The 20,614-nt window shown below is 34.0% G+C and overlaps 1 protein-coding gene across 1 annotated transcript in view; it reads left to right on the top strand.

Moving 5' to 3' along the window:
* Nucleotides 1-20,614, top strand: part of BRIP1 (BRCA1 interacting helicase 1) — a 204,202-nt gene that overhangs the window by 46,368 nt on the left and 137,220 nt on the right. The window contains 3 exon segments of the mRNA XM_047080924.1: nucleotides 8,232-8,522; nucleotides 13,266-13,487; nucleotides 15,755-15,954. Of these exon segments, the coding sequence (XP_046936880.1) occupies nucleotides 8,232-8,522; nucleotides 13,266-13,487; nucleotides 15,755-15,954 (713 nt within the window).

Here is a 20,614-nt window from a genome sequence, read left to right as displayed (position 1 = left end):
TGTATTCTTTGAGTCTTCTTTTTCTTTTCTTTTTTTTTGTTATAAATACTCCAGGTATGTCTCATGAAGTTGGCCAGTGTGACTTTGAGACTTGTTGCCATGGGCACTTCTGTGTAAAGTGCTTTTAAACCAAGAGAATTTTTGCTTTTTACCAATTTGGTCATTTTCATCATGTGTTTATTCTCAAACTGAGGATTTGTATAGAATAGCTATAAATTTAGGTAAAAAATTATTCCACTTTGGATCTTTCTTGATTAATTCTATTGAAACATAAACTTTTCAGAAACTAGGGCAACTGTGTTAAGGAATTCCCATTTACACCAGACAAGAAAGTAAACAGTAAGTGGAGAGTAGGGTAACAAACACTTATGGTATCAAAAAACAACCGTGAAAAGGATCTGTCTTAATGTGCTAGCCCATTGCAGTTTAACATATTGCTTACAACCTTCACAATAGAATTTGAGTGACTTCAGTTACACATTCCAGGAGACTGGCAGTCTGTTACAATCAGAGTCTGAACTTTAGAGCAGGCTAATTTACAGCGATGGGATGAAGAAAGTTGTGGATTTGTATTACACACTCTCACCTGACACTGTATCTGATCCCTTACCTGCTGATTGACATCTTGAATGAGCTCTTTGAAGCAAGTTCCAGCTTAATTAAAACGTTTGCTTGGTTAGCAGTGATCTGTGAAAGCCTGTGATAAATATTGAATCAGGTTCACCTGCTGGTTGCTGTGAGTGGATAAACAGCTGCTTTGTGCAGTTTAATCATGAGACTGGCAGTAGAGTACTACTGTTTGAATTTTTTAAAAAGAATAGTTGAAAAGGTATAGTTATGTCACTTTTGCTATCTTACTAGAGTGTGTGCTTATGTGAGATTTTGCACAACAGGCATTCAGTACCTGTTTAGATGGCTTGGACAACAGCAATTGGTTGATAAAGATTAACAATAAACCCTCTTTTTTTTTTTTTTAAATAAACCCTCTCTTTTATGCCTCAAAGATCTTAGTAACATTCTACATTCATTGGCTTTTTACCACTAGCTTTTTATGTGCGTGGCGTTCTGAAATAAAAAAGGGCAATATTTTGCTTTTTTGCCAAGTTACATTGTAGATGCAAATGATCCTGTTAAAGCTTTGTTTTGACATTTACATTTATGATTCCAACTTCTCCACAAATTTATCATGTATTTTGTGATAACTTGAGGAACTCTTTTAGATTTTATTTTTTTCATCTGTAAAATGGAGTTAGAAATAAACAGTGAACTAGGTGTTTTAGAATTATGTTAATATCAGGTAATTAACAAACGTAAAAGATAAATGAATTTATAAGCAGTAGAGAAACCTTTATAAAATTGTCTTCTTTGGACTGTCAACTTGTTTATTCCTTTACAGAATAAATGGGTCTGAGCAAGTTGGTTGTAAAGAAAATGCTGTTTCCATTTGATTTTCATTATAAAATCAGACATAAATTCTTGAATAAAACCCTCACCCAATAAGTCAGAGTCTTCTTCAGCACCTGATGAAAGTTATGGACTTAATTTCTGGAAATGCACACAAAATTGTGTCTGTAGTTTCTGGGTGATCTCAAACCCTTTCTTCTGGAACAGTTCATGGACCCTAAATTAAGAATCTATTTCCTAATAAATTAGGTTAAAAATTTTTGATCAAGAGATGTTAAGATGAAAACGATCCTGCTTTCATAAGCAGCTAAAGACGAACCAGAATAGACTGTATGTGCTGTGCTGTGTTTCTTTTGAAATTCTTTTTAGCATTTTTCAGGTATATTGTCCACTAGAATCCTTAGCTCCAAAGAGGATCTACCACAGTAGGGATTCTTAATTCTGTACCTAAAGTTTTATACTTTATATTCCTATCATCACTTTGTTTGGAATTTTATGGGGAGAATTAAATTTTATTTAGGTTATTCTCAGTCTGTTCAATATTGTTTTTTTTATTTTTTCATTATATATAGTATTCCATTAATTGAAATAAACTTCACAATTTATCCATTTTTCTGTTGGTACACTTAGCTTATTTTCCTCACTATTAAAACAGTGCCGCAAAGAGTATCCCTATTGTATCTGTCTTAATGTTCAAGAGTTTCTGTAGTATGTATACTTAGTGGTGTCATGCATGGTCACAGTGTCTATGTATCTTTGATTCACTAGATTGCCAATTTGCTCTACAAAGTGGATGTGCTGCTTTATACTTGGGTCAGCAGTTTGTGAGAATTGTTTCATACATACCCTTTCTAACACCCTATCTGATGGATGTGAAATGGGATCGAATTATGATTTTAATTTGCATTTTCCTAACTAATAATGAGGTTGAGCATTAGATTACACATCTTTTCAGATGTTTATTGGCCTTTCAGCTTTTTTGTGATTTTCTTATTCTTGGCCAGCTATTGGATTTGTCTTTTAAAATTAATTTGTTGGAATTCTTTGTATGTTATGGATACTGGTCCTGGGTTATATACAGTGCAAGTATCTTAGTTTGTGCTGCCTTTTTTTTCCCTTTTTTTTTTTTTTTTTCTTATAAAGGGGAGTGCCGTTTTAAATAGAAATTTGCATTGTAAGAGATTGTGTTTTCAGTCATTGTGCTTTTGGTATATTGTTTAAGAAATTTTTCCCCACATTGGGATCATAAAAATATATTCCTGTACAGGGCCAGAGACCTTATTTCCCACAAAACATAAAATATTTCAATTCTGGCCCTTTACAGAAAACTTATGTTGATGTATGCTTTAACGAATCTCTTAATTGAGAGTTTTGGTTTTTTTTTTTTCCCTTATGGAACATAATGTAAATCTTGTTAGAAAATATTTGATTTAAATGTCAGCTAATAATAAGTTAAAATAGTTTTTTGAAGTAAATTTTATAGCTTACTTTTAGGAATATTTTGTAATTACATTCAGAAAATAATGTACTTAAAGTACTGACTTTAAACAGTTCTGTAACTCATGAGTCAAACTGGTATTGGTAAACAATCTGCAAACTATGCTTTGTTGAAAATTAAAGAGTATGCAGTCTTTGTTAGTGAGATGAGGTGACCCTTGTCATTGTCTTCTAGTTGGTTCGATATATCAAGAATTCTGATGTTTCTTGAATGAATGTATGGATGGATGAATAAATGAAATAGTACATGTAAAGTGTTTAGCACAGGGACAGCCTTCATAAATGATAGTTATTATTAATAATGAGTATATCAGGATGTTTGTCACTCACAACTAAAAGTGGCCCGAATATTAGCATAACAAGATGATTTTTCTTTTTGGCTTTGAAAATAACAAATTGCCCTGTACTTTTTCTTTTAAAGCTAACCTTTTTATTTTGAAGTAACTTTTTGATATGTGGAGAACTTCAAACTAGGACATCAATTATGCATCTATCAGACAAATAAAATGCAGTACATGTACAGTATTTGGCTTAGGGACATTAGTCAAAGTACATCAATTTAAAAAAATTTCAGTTACAGTTATGCAAAACACCATGTTCAGTGAATGAGTTATATAAAGAAATATAAGAAATAGTTTCTTTCCTTAAGGAATTTGCAGTGTGGTTGAAAGACAAAACATGCACATGTGGAAAGTTTCAGAAAAGTATGTTTCTATTTCATGGGCCTAGTTTTCCCTTTATTTCCTACAAATAAACTTCTTTTTGGTCTCTTTTGCTCTCCACTTTTTTTATACACTTATTTTTCACATTAAATATATCCTTTTATGTCTGTGTTCAGAATTCAATTCATAGCCTCCTTTTAGAAGGTCCTCTGATTTATGAATTAGCAAAATAATTTCTCTGGCAATGTAATAGTTTCTAGCTATTCTTTTATTATTTTCCATTTTTAAATGTATTTAGTTACCATGCTCATTTTTGTTTTTCAGCTGTTTAGGCATAGTAACTTTTTTGTTGTTGTGTAGAAAAGTTGCAGAAAATTATGAAACCTTAGACCTTGTATCATATCTTAATCTACTTGAACTTTTTTTTTTTTTTTTAGAGAGTGAAAGCGTTGGAGAAGGGCAGAGGGGGAGGAAGAGGGGTGGGAGGGAGAGAATCTCAAGCAAACTCCACATTCAGCATGGAGCCTGATGAGGGGCTCAATCTCATGATCCTGGGATCATGTCCTGAGCTGAAATCAAGAGTTGAACACTCAACCGACCGAGCCACCCAGGTGCCCCTTAATCTACTTGACCTTCTAATTATAACTTTGTGAAAAGAATAGTGTCAAGGACTCAGAAGTTGGCCTGTCTTTAAAATCAAATCTTATAATCTTTCTTTATCCTTTCAAAAATTTAGATATATGTTTCTATATATATAGTAGGACAAGAGAGAGAATAGAACTTGTAGACATGAAGAGGATTTCCTAAGATCCTTGGTTGCTGACCTTCTAAGAACAGATTTAAAAATTTTTTTTTAATGCTTATTCCTTTTTGAGAGAGGGAGACAGAGTGTGAGTGGGAGAGGGGCAGAGAGAGAGGGAGACACAGAATCTGAAGCAGGCTCCAGGCTCTGAGCTGTTAGCACAGAGCCTGACGTGGGGCTCTAACCCACGAACCGCGAGGTCAGGACCTGAGTCGAAGTCTGATGCTTAACCAACTCAGCCACCCAGGTGCCCCAAGAAGAGTTTTGACTCTTGTAGATTTGAAATGTAATTTATGTATGTATGTACGTATGTATGTATGTATGTATTTATTTATTAGATTTTATCTTCATGTTATCTCCATGGACCCAATGTGGGGCTCGAACTCACAATCCTGAGATCAAGAGTCACACGCTTTACTGACTGAGCTGGCCAGGTGCCCCTGAAATGTATTTTTAAACAGTTGACCTCCTGCATATGGAAATAATACAATTGTCACACCAACATATGTCTCTTATGTTTCTGTTTATGAATATATGTATTTATGTATATATATAGGCTCCACACCCATCATGGGGCTTGAACTCATGACCCTGAGATCAAGAGTTGCATGTTCCACTTACTGAACTATTAGGGGCCCCTAATAGTTTTTGTTTGTTTTGTTTTTTGTTTCTCTTTAAATGATGATAGAATTTTGGTGTTATTTGGCTTGGGTTTTCTTGCCTTTTGTTGAAGTAAAAGGACTCTAGACAGTTTCTAGTTATAGGAAAAGCAGCCATCTCTTAAAGAGGTTGGTTCTGCCACTCAGTGTCGCCACTTTCAGGTCTTAGAGATTATAGGTTTTGGGGAATCTGTATGTTTTATCTTTCTTGATATTCAGATATGTTGGGTGAGAGTGAACAATTTTTTATTTATTCTCCAGTTTACTAATGCGGTTTCTGTAAATTCAAAGGTCAGAAGCAAAAGAAAAATATCCCTATGAAAGATAAACCTGATAGCTTGTTAGTAGGAGAAATATTTAATGAAAGGTACAAAATTTAATTTATCCATTTATTATTTCAAGACGGCTAGATCAAAGTGTTTCAGAAAGAGGCCATAAAGTGTTAGCCTATTAATTGGATTTGAGGATATTATGACTTCCTGACATTGCTGTTTTTAGTATTCTTTCTCTAGTTTTCTTACAGAATTGAAAGTTGGTGATTTTGGTACAAATAATTCTCTTTTGTAGCTAAATAAATGCCTTTTTTCTTTTGCCACATTAAATTTTTTCCATCTGAAATAGGATTGATTGTATCAAATCCTTTGAATGGAAGATCACTTCTGAAGAAATAATTCCTCTTTAATATTGCAAAGGAAAAACAATGAATTTTCTTTCTTAATTTCTATTTTCTCCAATACTTGCGTAACCACCCATGGAAAAATCATATTCTTAAGGAGAGTCAGCCTCAAATTCATAGATGATATATTTACTTCAGACCAGTGTAAAACTTAATAAACAAAAACATGTTTTTGTTTATTAAGTTTTACACTGGTCTGAAGTAAATTAGCCATAAAATTAGCCATAGTTTATAATTTTCTCAGTTATGGGGTGAGAACCAGATTTAAGGTACCTAAATAAAGCTGCTCTACTGGCAAAAGTTTTCTAAAACTAGTTCTTGATCTTTAGCTTTTGTTAGTTATAGCTACTATCATAACATTTTAAGATAGGGAGATCCTTTATTAGTGCCAAATTTTAAAAAAGTAAAAAGTTTTAATATAAAACAGCAAGTTACTAAACTGTATAATAGCATTTCTTTTTGCTTGAAAAAAATTGTGTGGTAGATGTATATGTATGAAGGTTTACAAGTTATGTGTTAGATAATTTGGCATAGGGGGTTGACTTATTTTGTTTATTTCAATATTGTTTGGACTTTTTGGTTAGAAAACAGTGGAATTAAAAGGAGTAGGTGATAAAGCTTTAAGTGGAATTGATTTTGAAAGCGTTTCATCAAAAAGGTCTTCTAAGCTTTGAGAAAACAACACTTTATTGGATTACTTTTATGCTTGGATATAATATATTCATATAGTATATAACAATGCATTAGACTCTAGCATTCCAATATTCAACTTAATATTCAGTATTTAATTTACTATATCATACCGTAAGAGAAATACTATAATTGAATGAAAAGAGTGGAGGTACAGAAGAGTAAACTACTTCTGCTACCTCAAGTTATCTCAATTCATTAACTAGGTTAATTAATGTGATCATTGCAAAGGCCAAAAAAGAATTCAGTCAGAAATATCATGATATAATTTGCATTCCATTTTCTGTGACCATAAATTGTTATATATTGCAACATATGTAACATAAACCACATGTCAGCTGTTTCCTGCCTCACTGTTGACAAGAGCCCCATTCATAACTCTTCTTTTTATCCTTTCAGTGAATAAGTAATTATTCAATATAGAAGGCAGGATATTTGGAACTGGCTATTTAATGTGGCAGCACTCTGTAATGAAATCTGCTGCTACTGGCAACCTGAGAGGGGAATGTAACAATTCCAGCATGGCTGTAACTTTATCTGCTTTGACTGACTGTTTATTTGGCACATCAGTGAACCTTTTATCCCTGTGAGTGACAGCTCCAGAAGGGTCACATTTACATCCATTCTATCATGTATTGTAATATTTAATGGTGGACAAGGTTGAGCGAGACTGGGAGTAATTTGAACTTGCTTTTCCACTGAGTTGAGGCTAAAAGACAGCTTGATCCCCAGTATTGTGGTGTAACATGCTATGACTTAGTATTTGTTTATGAAGGCTACTCTTACTGATTATAATTAAAAAAAAATTAGTTAAATGGTGTATTTGTTCTACTAAACTAAAACTCTACAGTACACATTTTCTTAAGCTACTGTGCTAGTTTTTTTCCCATCAGTGACCACTAATATAAAACTAACCACCTCACAGTATTTCTCTTAAATGAGGCTGCATTCTGTCTCATTTGTGTAGTAATTGAGGTTGAAAAGGGAGTAGTTATTAAGAACCCATGGTTCTGAAATACAGCATTGAACTTTTTATTTTATTTTTGAGAATTTGAAAACAGAAGAGAAAAATCAGGTAAATAATGGACTATATTCTTGATGTTCCAAATGGTATGCTTAAGGAGACATATATCTATTTTAATTATGGAATTAAATTATGAGTACAGTTGTCCAGAAAAAGCTATCCTGTATAATTTTACTGATGGATTTGCATTCCATGACAGGTAATTTAATTTCAGAAAGACTGTTCCGCACGATATACTTCATTATTAAGTATTAATAATTTACATTCATTTTTATCCCTTTGCTAGAGAATAGTTTTCTTGTTTTTAGTGATGTTTTAGATTCAACTTGATATTTCTATTTTTTTGTAAGCTATATTTAAAATGCTTTTTAAAATATTGGTATATTATAGGATATTTGAATGGGCTACTCTGTAAACAAAAATAGCACTATCAACTCTAAACTAATATTGCATGTTCACTTGAAGTCTAAGCAAAAATGAAAATTGTTCTCCATTTTGTCTTATTTTTTACAATTTGTGAAAGAGGAGAATTAAAATCTATTTAAAACATTTGGAATTCAACAGTTGTAGTGATATGTTAGAAAGCCATGTAAATATGGAAACATCATTTATAACTTCTAAGAGTGCAACAGAACCAATTTGAAATGGAGTTTTTAGTTTTTTCTTTAATGGTAAGTTTTAGATGATGTAACATCTTGATATTCTCTTTATTTGACAGTTGTGATTTATTACTTATAGCTTCTGATTGTGTGAGAGGCTTAATAACATTTTTTGTGGTATACCAGACATGAGTTGTCTTTTCTTTTCTTTGTTACAGCCCCCTGGTCACTGTTCCAGGTGTTGTTGTTCTACTAAACAAGGAAACAGTCAAGGTTACTCAAATACCACTAAGAAGGATCATGGGGGGAAATCCAAGATACCCAAAATATATTTTGGGACGCGCACACACAAGCAGATTGCTCAGATTACTAGAGAGCTCCGGAGAACAGCATACTCAGGGGTCCCAATGACTATTCTTTCCAGCAGGGATCATACTTGTGTCCATCCAGAAGTAGTGGGCAACTTCAACAGAAATGAAAAGTGCCTGGAGTTGCTGGATGGAAAAAATGTGAGTAAAGTTATTTTGTTTCAGAGGAAAAACAAGGCTGAAAAGATTCAGTTTACTCAGTTTTTCATGTGTTCATTTTATGTTTTATATGTGTATTTCCAGTGATAATCTAACCTATGAAAATCAAATTAATTGCTAGTACTGATAGATTTCTTATGGTAAAATTGTTTTTAAAAATTTTTCTTTAAAAAAATTTTTTTTTCTTTGAGTTTAAAATCATAGATTTTCGTTCTAAAGCCTGGGGATATTTTAGTTAGGTGTCTTCTTACTTCTTTGAAATCCTGCCACCAAAAATTCAAATATGGATGATGTCATAGGAGGAGATGAAAGTATTTAAGTGATTTAATTTAATTAGATTTAATAAATATATTTTATGTACAGTATTTTAAAACTTCAAAAGAAGATAGTTTATTTAGGCTCTCCCTTGAGTAAATTTTTAAAATACTTTTTAATTGAATGAGAAATATAATGATTATCCTATCTTACAATTCTGATTAGTACAAACTTCTGTTTCAAAAAAAAGTTATTAAATTATTAAGTTTAAAGATATGTCATTAATGGTTTTGAAGTTTTCCAGGGAAATCTTGAATAATATGAATTTGGGCAAGGTGGAAATTGAGAAGTCTTTCTTAGTAAAAACATACGATTTTTTAATAGTTTTTTGGCGGTATTAGTTTGTTAGTCTGTGTACAGTTTAATAACTTGTTTATTTACTCTGAAACTGAGATTACAAGTCTGGAATATACTCAGAGATTATTGCTGAACTGTAAATTGATAGTCTATGAAATTATCTATGATAATTTAATATGTTTTGAAAGTTATTCTATCTTTTGCTAATATTTTGTCAGAGTTGGTTCTACACAAAAAACCGTGAGCCATAGGTAGCCCTTGAGTTTTATTTAATTGATAGATCACCTTCTACCATGTAATTTGAATAAATTATTTTGTATTATGCATTTCTTTTTCAGTGCTTATGGTTATTTGTCTTGACCTTATTCTTCCTCAGAATGCTTAGCTCATAGGCATACATGAACATTCTTTTTCTTGTTCTCAAGTCCTGAAGGTAATTTGGTATTGTAATGATGCCAATTACAAAGTCACTATAGGTGTCTATGTTTACTATGGCTGAATCACCAAAGTGAAATGATAAATAGATAACTGACAGTTTGAGTGAAAAAGAGTTTAAAGTGTGATAACACTTCAATTGACAGACTCCCCTCAGGGTTGTGTTACACTGCTAAAATGGATGAACCATTCTGGTTTTGCTATCAGCCTGCACAGGAGTGTCATTCTAAGTGCCCTTGAAGTGTAAACTTTCCGATTTTTTGGCTTGATCCAAAGGCACGTGTGTTTTTGTTCAGTTTCTTTTGCAGAAGTGCTCCTGTACTGGAAAAGCAATGCACTTATCTGCTAAAAGTTAATTTTTGTTTCAATTAACAAAAAAACATCTTAATTAGCGCCAGAAATAATTCTAAAAAATTATTCTCGATATGGAAAATATGGTTTTTTGTGAAGATGAGATTTAACAGTTAATAATCACATACTCTGAAGGCATCTTGGTGATCGTTTGGTACAAATACAAGCTTTTAGCATAGTACAGAAGATACTTGGAATGAAGAAATGGCGAATGTATTTTTAAACTCAATCTGTATCAAAGTCAGTATGAAAGATATTTGGCATGTCTCCATCTGTCTCTGGATCCCACAATCAGGATTTTAGAGGAACCTTAGAAATAGCAGCCTTTGGGTCTGAGGAATCTTTAATAGGCTCCTGGTTCATTTACTCTTTTGATGCCTCATCACATGAGAAAAATGGGCCCTGAAGTTTGTCCAATGTCTGACAGCGAGTTAGCAAGAAAGACAACTTTTCTAACTCCTAGCCGTTGTTATTTTGATTATACTAGAAAGAAAACAAAAGGTGGCTTATGAAATGAGGAAGTTGACACAGCATGAGGAGTAAAAAAGAGTAGTAGAGATGGGACAGAGGAAGTGAAAGAATGAACTAAATAAACGTTAGGTGAACCCTTTCCTCTTGATTTTTATTGTTAGTACCTTGGAGGTTCTTTTTACATGACTGAATACAAAGCTGTAGAACTAGTAGTCCCTCAGCTGATCATGCCTTGTCCTGGAATTGGCGACATTATTTTATAGGTTATGAACCTTTTATGTTTTACTCCATCTCTAGTAATTTCTAGGTATTTTTGTGAATGTAATGAGTAAATATGTTTTGAAAACGTAGATTTGGCTTTTGGATAGTTTGTAGATAAGAATGTACTATGTGTATATATATGTATATTATAACAATTGTATATATATAATTCCTTTTCACTTGTTAAGGACAGCAAACTGAGATGATAAATATTGGATTTCACAATCATTTAATTTTTTTATTGGTACATAGAATTAGTGAAAATAAAAACGGCCCATTCTTCTACCAGTTAGTCCCAAATGAAAATTGAAAAACAGTAATAATATATTTGTGGTTAGAAGACTCAAAATTACAGAAGGGTGTAACATAAAAAGAGAAAAATCTCTTTTTTTTTTACTCTTCCCATTTTCTTAACCTTTCAAGGAAATTACTGTAAAGTTTTATGTATATTCTTCCAAAACACTTAAAATATGCATTTGTTATATGTGTATATACTCTTTTAAAAGCTCAAGTACATTGGCACATGGACAAATCTAACACATTTCTTAAGGGCTATATCTTTTACATGAATTTACCATAAGTTATTTAACATGTCCCTTCTTGATAGACATTAAATATTGCATTACATACATATTCACATGCATGGTGAAATTTTAAATTTTGGTAGTTATTGATAAATTGTGTGCTTTTAATAGAAGTTTATACTTCTAATAGTGTATATTTATACTTCTAATTTTATACATCTTTTAATAGGATATGACACACTGTTGCTAGGACTTATTTTCTCTTATTTTTTGATTAGCATTTATTAATAAAATTTTTTACTTCTAATAATAGATTAGCAAAGGACATTAGCAGATAGTACATGAAAGAAGAAATGCAAGTTACTGTTGAAACTTGTTAGCATGTTCATATAGTATAATAGCAGTGTTAAACCTTGCTAGAATGTATAAAAAAGTCAAAGCAAGAAGATTCTATTTTTTACCTTTAAAATAGGTAAAGATAGAAAAGATAATATTAGTGTTAATAAAGTTATGGGGAGAGGGTAATGTAAAATGCTATATGCTTTTTGGAGGATAATTTGGTGGTATAGTTTTTATGAAACTTAAAACTACTTTGTACTGTTTGGTCTTATAATGCCATATCTAAAATTGTATACTAAGAAAATGTTGAGAAATGTGCATTGAATTGAAATTCTCGTTGAAGCATTATTTATAATATAAAAATTGGTAACAGTCTAAATGCCCAACAATAATGAAACTGGTTTATAACTATTAATTCAATGTACATATGTGGGCAACAATGAAAAACTACTTAGTGATGTGAGAAAATATTTCTGATAGGATTTTTAGTCAGATGGAGAGAAAAAAAATGATTCTGGTTTTATAAAAAATTTATTGTGGCTTTATTTTTTGTGGCTAAATTGTTAATAATCCTTGATGCCTGGGGAAAATTTGCTTTGTTCTCATTGTTTAAATATTAGATCACATTGTAGAGTTGTATTCATATGTACATACGAATATAAGAATTATGAAATGAAACATATCAAATGTTACTGATACATTCTTTGTATAGTAGATTTATAGATAATTTAGTGAGTTTTTTGGTACTGTTTGTATTTTCCAAATATTTTGTAGTGAACACTATTTTTTTCCCCCTAAGACATCCCTCCTTCCCTTTCTCCTTTTTTCCTTTCTTTTTCCTTACATATATTTGATTAAGTAATACTCTCTCATGGCTTAACTGAAAACTATAAAAGTATCTATAGAGAAAAATCTCTCTCGCTCCTGTCTCCAAGTCACTTAGCTGTCGTCTTTGAAAGCAACCAGTGATACCATTGTTCTTGTATATCCTTCAAGAAATATTTTTGCCTAAAATCACTTTATTTTTTTTTTAATGTTTATTTATTTTTGAGAAAGAGAAACAGACTCTGAGTAGGGAAGGGGCAGAGAGAGAGGGAGACAAAGAATTCAAAGCAGTCTCTAGGCACTGAGCTGTCAGCACACAGCCTGATGCGGGGCTCAAACTCATGAACTGTGAGATTATGACTTGAGCTGAAGTTGGACGCTTAACTGACTGAGCCTCCTAGGCTCCCCAGTATCAGTTTAATCAGAACAATGGTACAACAAACATAATTTAAAATTTTTTCTTTTTTCAGGTTAATTTGGAGTATCTAGAGCTATACTGATCTGGAGCTCTGAGTCGACCATTACAGTTGTTTTTTTTAATTTACTTTATTTTTTTTATGTTTTTATGTTTTTTTAAATGTTTTTTTAAATGTATTTATTTTGAGAGAGAGAGTACAAATGAGGGAGGGGCAGAGAGAGAAGGAGAGAGAGAATCCCAAGCTAATAGTGCATAGCCTGATGCAGGGCTCAGTCTCACAAACTGAGATCATGACCTGAGCTGAAATCAAGACTGAGCCACCCAGGTGCCCCAACTAATATTTTTTCTTTGAAATGGTTGTGATTGTGGGTATGGTATCATTTCTCCTGTATGTGGCTTTAATGATGTTCTGAAAATTCTGAGATAAACTTGTTTTATTCCTTTGTTGCAATGTTGATTCGTATTTCAGTTATGCATATTTGTTTTTAGGGCAAATCCTGCTATTTTTATCATGGCGTACATAAAATTAGTGATCAACACACATTACAGACTCTGGAAGGGATGTGCAAAGCCTGGGATATAGAAGAACTTGTCAGCTTGGGAAAAAAACTAAAGGCATGTCCGTATTACACAGCACGGGAACTAATAGAAGATGCTCACATAGTATTTTGTCCCTACAACTATCTTCTAGATGCACAAATAAGGGAAAGTGTGAGTAGCTATATGAAAATTCAAACTTTTCTCCCACTTACTGGAATATAAGTGATCAATATGAAAGCTTTTAGATGTTTCACTTTTTTTTTTGCTTTATATTTATGTACATATATAAATAGAGTACTGAAAACAATCTGAGGTGTATTAAAAACTGAATTTTAGAACTTGTCATTTTAATGTCCAAAGTAGTAAATATTTTGAAATGGGATTATAGCACAGGTTTTCAACCTTGATAGTATTGACATTTTGGATTTGATGACTCTTTGTTGTGGTGGTTTATCTTGCACACTGTAGGATGCTTAGCAGCATCTCTGGTTTTATCCTCTAGACACCAGTAGCATCCTTAGAGCTGTCACAATCAAAAATGTCTCCTGATGTTGCCAAGTATACGGGTGGGGGAGGGCAGGTAGGAGCAGAGTTATCCCCATTTGAGGCCCATTGATAACTATCACTCCTTCCATTTATGAATAATCAGAATTATTTTAAAACATTCATCTGAAGAATCTATAGTTTGAAGAATTTGTGGGGAGAATATGTATAACATGCAAATTATGCTTTGTGAGCTTTTGATAAATGAAATTTGGATATAGCATTTGTGTTTATTTGCATGGTTCTTCTTAGAAACATCCAGTTGTTACAGTATAAGAGAAAAAGTGAATAACTTAGTATATTCAATTATTATTCTTCTCTTTAGATCTGACTACTTACTAAGTTCCTATTTAAGCTTAAAATTAATAGGCATTATGTTTACTATCTCTACTGTCCTACCTCTTATTTGGTTGCCTCTTATCTAGACCCTTTCCTCTGAGCCACTGTACATATCAATGGCATGTCAGTCTTTCTAATATTACTTTTATTACATCGTTCTGTGGCTTGAAAATCTATTGCACTCTTGGCTCATGGGATAAAGTCCATATTTCTTAAGCTTACTCTCAAAATGTTCAATAGTCTGGCTTGAATCTGCCTTTTCAGACATCTCTGCTACAAACTTCCAACTTGAACCCTACAAAAATTACCTCATACCCCCCTGAGGACACCTTATTCTTTCCTATATCTCTGCTTTTGATGATGCCTATATTGAAATGCCCTACTCCCTTTGTCTATACAAATCCAAATTCTACTCCTTTTTTAAACCCCAATATATTTCCTACTCTTCCATGGTTCTTTTTCAGTCATCGTCAACCCTCTGTATATTTTTTCTTCAGAATAACTCACTGGTAATTGCTTTGTACATTTCTTTCTATTAGCCAGGACTCTTTCAGTTGCAAGTGATACAAATCCAGCTTCACCAGAACTTAAGAAAAAAATACTTGGCTGACTTTATTGCGATGGCTTTATTCTCAGGCAGGTTCTTTCTAGTGGAAACAAAGATAACCACAAGCAGCCACCTAACCTGGAAAAAAAGAACATCATCTCCTATTCATCACCCCAGATTTCTCTGGTTGGCCTACCTTGAATCCCACCTCCATTCTTTTTTTTTTTTTTAATTTTTTTTTAATGTTTATTTTTGAAAGAGAGACAGAGTGTGAGTGGGGGAGGGACAGAGAGAGAGGAAGACACAGAATCTGAAGCGGGCTCCAGGCTCTGAGCTGTCAGGACAGAGCCCAACACAGGGCTCAAACTCATGAACTGCAAGATAATGACCTGAGCTGAAGTCCAACACTTAACCGGCTGAGCCACCTAGGCGCCCTCCCCATCTCCATTCTTAAACCTGTGACCACAGAGGGATGGAATACTTTATTTAATTGATAAGCCTGAATTCTATGTTGTGAGAGTGGTGATATCCCTTGATTAACAGATTAATAGGTCTATCAACATCACATCAGAATTGGGGAAGAACAATTCTCAAAATGAAGGGTTGTAAGAAAGTCTAAAATGAAATAGATACATGCTATATTATATTAACATTTTGAGAGTCTTTTGAATCTTGTATTTTAGTTTAAAAAAAATTTTTTTTACTCTGCTTTTAACATTATATTGGAGATTCCCTCATAGTGAGATTTTTATACCCCTTTGTGTGGCCAGCTGTACTTTAATCCAGGCTCACATAACACATATTTTGATAGTGAAAAATGGGAACCGGTAATGTTGAGTTGATACTTGTTAGCCTTAGTGTTTCAAATGTTTTAAGACCTAGAATCAGTTGCTTATATAATTACCCTTGTTATTGGTCTGTCATGCAAAGTTTTAAATGAAATATCTTGCCTACTGCTGTTAAATCCATTTTGCTGAATGTTTTACAGGAAAATTCTTTTGTCTTATAGATGGATATCAATCTGAAAGAACAGATTGTCATTTTAGATGAAGCTCATAACATTGAGGACTGTGCTCGGGAGTCAGCGAGTTACAGTGTAACAGAAGTTCAACTTTGGTTTGCTCGAGATGAATTAGATACTATGGTCAACAATAATATAAGGAAGAAAGACCATGAACCCCTACGAGCTGTGTGCTATAGCCTAATTAAGTAAGAACATTTGTCTGTCATTTATACTGCCTATGTATTAACAACATGTTTCATTATGCCATAGTATTTTATAATTACTAACTTTGACCAGGCTACTTGGGAAATGGATTGTTCCTTGCCAGTTAAACTTTTAGAAATATGCCAGTCCGAACTTTTGTCTTGTTGAAAAGAATATGATAAACCAATTGATTTTTAAATTGATCATTGTGAATATTATTTCTAATTTAACGGAATAATTTAATAGCCCCATATTTGATGTATAAAGGACATTGAGCTGACAATAAACTAAACATGGTTTTAATTAACATATTTTAAATTTTTAATTTTTTTTAATGTTTATTTTTTTTTTTTTAATTTTTTTTTTCAACGTTTTTTATTTATTTTTGGGACAGAGAGAGACAGAGCATGAACGGGGGAGGGGCAGAGAGAGAGGGAGACACAGAATCGGAAACAGGCTCCAGGCTCTGAGCCATCAGCCCAGAGCCTGACGCGGGGCTCGAACTCGCGGACCGCGAGATCGTGACCTGGCTGAAGTCGGACGCTTAACCGTCTGCGCCACCCAGGCGCCCCTTAATGTTTATTTTTGAGACAGAGAGAGACAGAGCATGAGTGGTGGGAGTGGGGGAGCAGAGAGAGGGAGACACAGAATCCAAAGCAGGCTCCAGGCTCTGAGTTGTCAGCACAGAGCCCAACGTGGGGCTTAAACTCACAGACCTCTCTTTCTTTCTTTCTTTCTTTCTTTCTTTCTTTCTTTCTTTCTTTCTTTCTTTCTTTCTTTCTTTCTTCCGTTCTTTTTATAAGTTTATTTATTTGGAGAGAGAGAGAGCACACATGTGAGCCAGGGAGGGGGCAGAGAGAGGAGAGAGACAGTCCCAAGCAGACTCTGTGACTGCATGGAACCCTACTTGGGGATCAGTGCCACAAACCATGAGATCATGACCTGAGTCAAAATGAAGAGTCGGATGCTTAGCTGACTGAGTCACCCAGGCTCCCCCTGCAGCACTTTTCTTTTCCCTCACAGTATACTTCAAAAATTTTTTGAATGTTGGGGTGCCTGCTTGCATGCATGCTTTCTCCCTCTCAAAATAAACTTTAAAAAAGTGTTTAAAAATTTTTGAATGTTGTACAGTCTCATATTTGAACATAAAAGGTATACAAATTTATGTTGTAAAAACTCCTTCCCACCCTGTTCTCTATCTGCTTAGTTTCTCTCCTCCTGAACAAGTTTATCTGTCGTTCAGTCCATATTTATGAGCAATTCAGTGCATATATGAAGCAATATACTTTCCCCTTTCTCTCCTTTTTATCCAAATGATAGCATACTATACTTCCATTTTTTGTCTTCTCCATTTTAAGCATAAAAATATGTTATTTTTAAGCCCTTTTATTGGGGTACACAAAGCTGTAAATATTTAATGTATACACTTGATGAGTTTTCAGATAAGTATTCATCCATGAAACTGTCACCACAATTTTGCCATAAACATATCGCCTCTGAAAGTTTCCTTTGCCCTCTTTTATTTTTTTATGATATGAACACTTAATGTAAGATCTACCCTCTTAGCAAATATTTAAGTATATAGTATAGTATTGTTAACTCTTGGCACTGTACTTTATACATTTGTCTTCCTATATCTTGCCTTTTTTTGCTTAACAATATATTTTGGAGATCTTCCCATATCAAGACTTAGAAAGCTTTCTCAGTTTTAAAAAAATACTTGCCTAAAATGCCATTGCATGGATGTCCACTAATTTCTTTAACTAGCCTCTAATTAATAGGTACTGAGGTTTATAATCCTATGCTGTTACATTACTGTAATGAATAACTTTGAACATATGTCACATGTTTGGGAAGATATAGGAAAATTCTTAGAAGTGGGATTATTGGGTCAGAGCATAGATCTACATGTAATTTTGATAGATATTTCTAAAACTTACACAATAGGGGAATGGGTAGAATAATTTATACTCCTATGAGCAATATATGAGAGCATGAAAGTTTTTTTCTAGTCAGATGGGTGAAAACTGGTATCCCACTGTAGTTTTTACTTACATTTCTCTGAATAGGATTGAGATTAAGCATTTTATTTTTTTATGTTTATTTATTTATTTTGAGAGAGAGAGAAAATTTGAACAGGGGAAGGGCAGAAAGAGGAGACAGAGAATCCCAAGCAGGCTCTGTGCAGTTAACAGAGTCAGACTTGGAGCTCAGTCTCACAAACCATGAGGTCATGACCTGAGCTAAAATCAAGAGTCAGATGCTTAACTGAGCCACCCAGCTGCCCCAAGATTAAGCATTTTAAAAGGCCATTTATTTGTTTACTAAAAAAAATGTTTTTTAGTGTTTATTTATTTCTGGGAGATTGAGAGAGAGTACGAGCAGAGGAGGGGCAGAGGGAGGGAAACACAGAACCTGAAGCAGGCTTCAGGTTCCAAGCTGTCAGCACAGAGCCTGATGCAGGGCTTGATCCCACAAACTGTGAGATCATGACCTGAGCCGAAGTCAGACACAACCGACTGAGCCACCCAGGCGCACCTTAATAGGCCATTTATATTTCCTTTCCTGTCAGCTGTCTATTTACCTCTGTGTCCTCTTTTTGTTCTTGTTATGGTTCTTATTGATTTGTACAAGCTCTTTGCGAATTAACCCTTTGCCTATGATAAGAGTTGCAATATTTTTTCCCCTATTTTGCCATGTGCTTGTGTCTTTCTTTATGGTATTTTTGCCATGTAGCAGTTTGTCATTTTTATTTCACAGCATAATTTGTTGAGTTATCTATAGTAGCTAATTATATTTTCTCACTCCCTGGTCTTCCCTCATTGATCTCTGTTGTGTTGCTGTCTGCAGAATTCTACTAAAACTGTTTTTATCAAGGTCACCATTGATCCATATGTTGCCAAATCCAAAGGTTATTTTTCTGTTATCTTACTCAGCCTGTCAGCAGTGTTCTTTGGGTATTGTTGACTACCACCTCTATGAAAATGTTTTTGGTATATATATATATATATATATATATATATATATATATATATATAAAACAGAGTTGCTCTCTGTCCCTAGTTCCTGGCACAGAGTTTGTAAAACCCTTGTAATTTCCTAAGTGGTAACACTTTTGTGTTAGGAGCATCTTTTGTTCTACTATTTGGTCTTTGACCCCAGTTCCTGACAGAGCTCCTAAATCTCTTGAGACTTCCTGGGTGATAGGATTGTTTTTTATTCCAACGAGGTGATGTTTGGTGGGCTCTTGGATGGAGCTGGTCACTAGAAAGACTAAACTATGATTAGAAACTTAGAACTTTCCGCTCCACCTTCCCTCTGGAAAGGGAGAAGGGTAGAGATTAAGTTAATAATCGATCATGCCTACATGATGACGCCAGGATTCAGAGAGCTTCCAAACTGGTACACACATTTATGTGCTTAGAGCACCCTGCCTTTACTGGGACAGAAGCTCCTGTGCTTAGACCCTTCCAGACTTCTCCCCATATATCTCTTCTTCTGGTTATTTATCTGTATCCTTTATTATATAATAAACTGGTAAACATAAGTGTTTCCTGGAGTTCTGTGAGTTGTTCTAGTAAATGATTAAACCTGAGGAGGGGTCATGGGAACCTCTGATTTATAGCTGGTTGGTCAGAAGTACAAATGACAAGTTGGACTTTTATGCTGGCATCTGAGATGAAGAGGTGGGGAGGACAGTCTAGTGAGGCTGGATGCTTAGCCTTTGGGGTCTGTGCCAATTCTAACTCCAGTTAGTGTCAGAATTGAATTGAATTATAGGACACCCAGCTAGTGTCTTGAGAATTGCTTGGTGTAAGGAAAGAAGAATGCCACATACATTTAGTGACAGATGTGTCAGAGGTGAAGTAGTAAGGCAGGAGGAGACAACATAGGAGTGTGTTTCCTAGATAGCCTCTATGACACCTGGTTTTCATCTTCCTCACAGTCCATTCTTTCTCAGTTTCTTTTGATAGTTCTTACTCTGTTTGATATGTAAATGTTGAAGTGCCTCAGGATTTGGTCCTGGGACCTCATTTCTTCTCTGTCTCTGCAGTTTGCCTAAATTACATAACCAAGTACCATAGCAGTCCTAGTGACGCCTAAATCTGTGTCTAGCCCAGTCTTTAATAAATCTAGGTTCTAGTCTGTCTCTGGAATGCTATTTTCATATATCCAACTGTACTTTATATGTCTGTTTGGATATGGATATCACATTTCAACTTTACAAAATTCCTTCCTTTTCCTTACCTACTCCCCCCAAATGCTCCCTGTCTTCCTTACCTAAGCAAACATTACCAAGCAGTTCCTCAAATCAGAAATCTGTTGTCCTTGATACTGCCTCACTTCATCTGGTTCATCAGTAAGTTTAATAAATGCCACCTGTACAGTATGTCCCAAATCCTTCAGTCTCCTATCATCTCAGAATCATCTCTCAAGTAGAATTCTGTAACAGCCTCCAACAGTCTCTGTTTTCATTTTTGCCTTTCTCCTCTAATCCAGTCTGGCTTAGAAACTGGAATCATCTTTTAAACACTTAGATTGTCTCTCTCTTATTTACAACCCTTCATTTAAAACCTTCCCAGTGTACTTTTGAATAGAATCCAGATTTCCTAACCCTGGCTTAACCTGACCTGAATACTGCTTATCACTCTTAACATTGAT

The sequence above is a fragment of the Lynx rufus genome, unplaced genomic scaffold (genome assembly GCF_022079265.1).
Source record: "Lynx rufus isolate CCGP_SWC_20201006 ecotype Redwood Valley unplaced genomic scaffold, mLynRuf1.p SCAF_18, whole genome shotgun sequence".
Classification (NCBI taxonomy): domain Eukaryota; kingdom Metazoa; phylum Chordata; class Mammalia; order Carnivora; family Felidae; genus Lynx; species Lynx rufus.
Note: the sequence above shows the minus strand (reverse complement) of the source record. Positions and strands in the feature narration are given on the sequence as shown.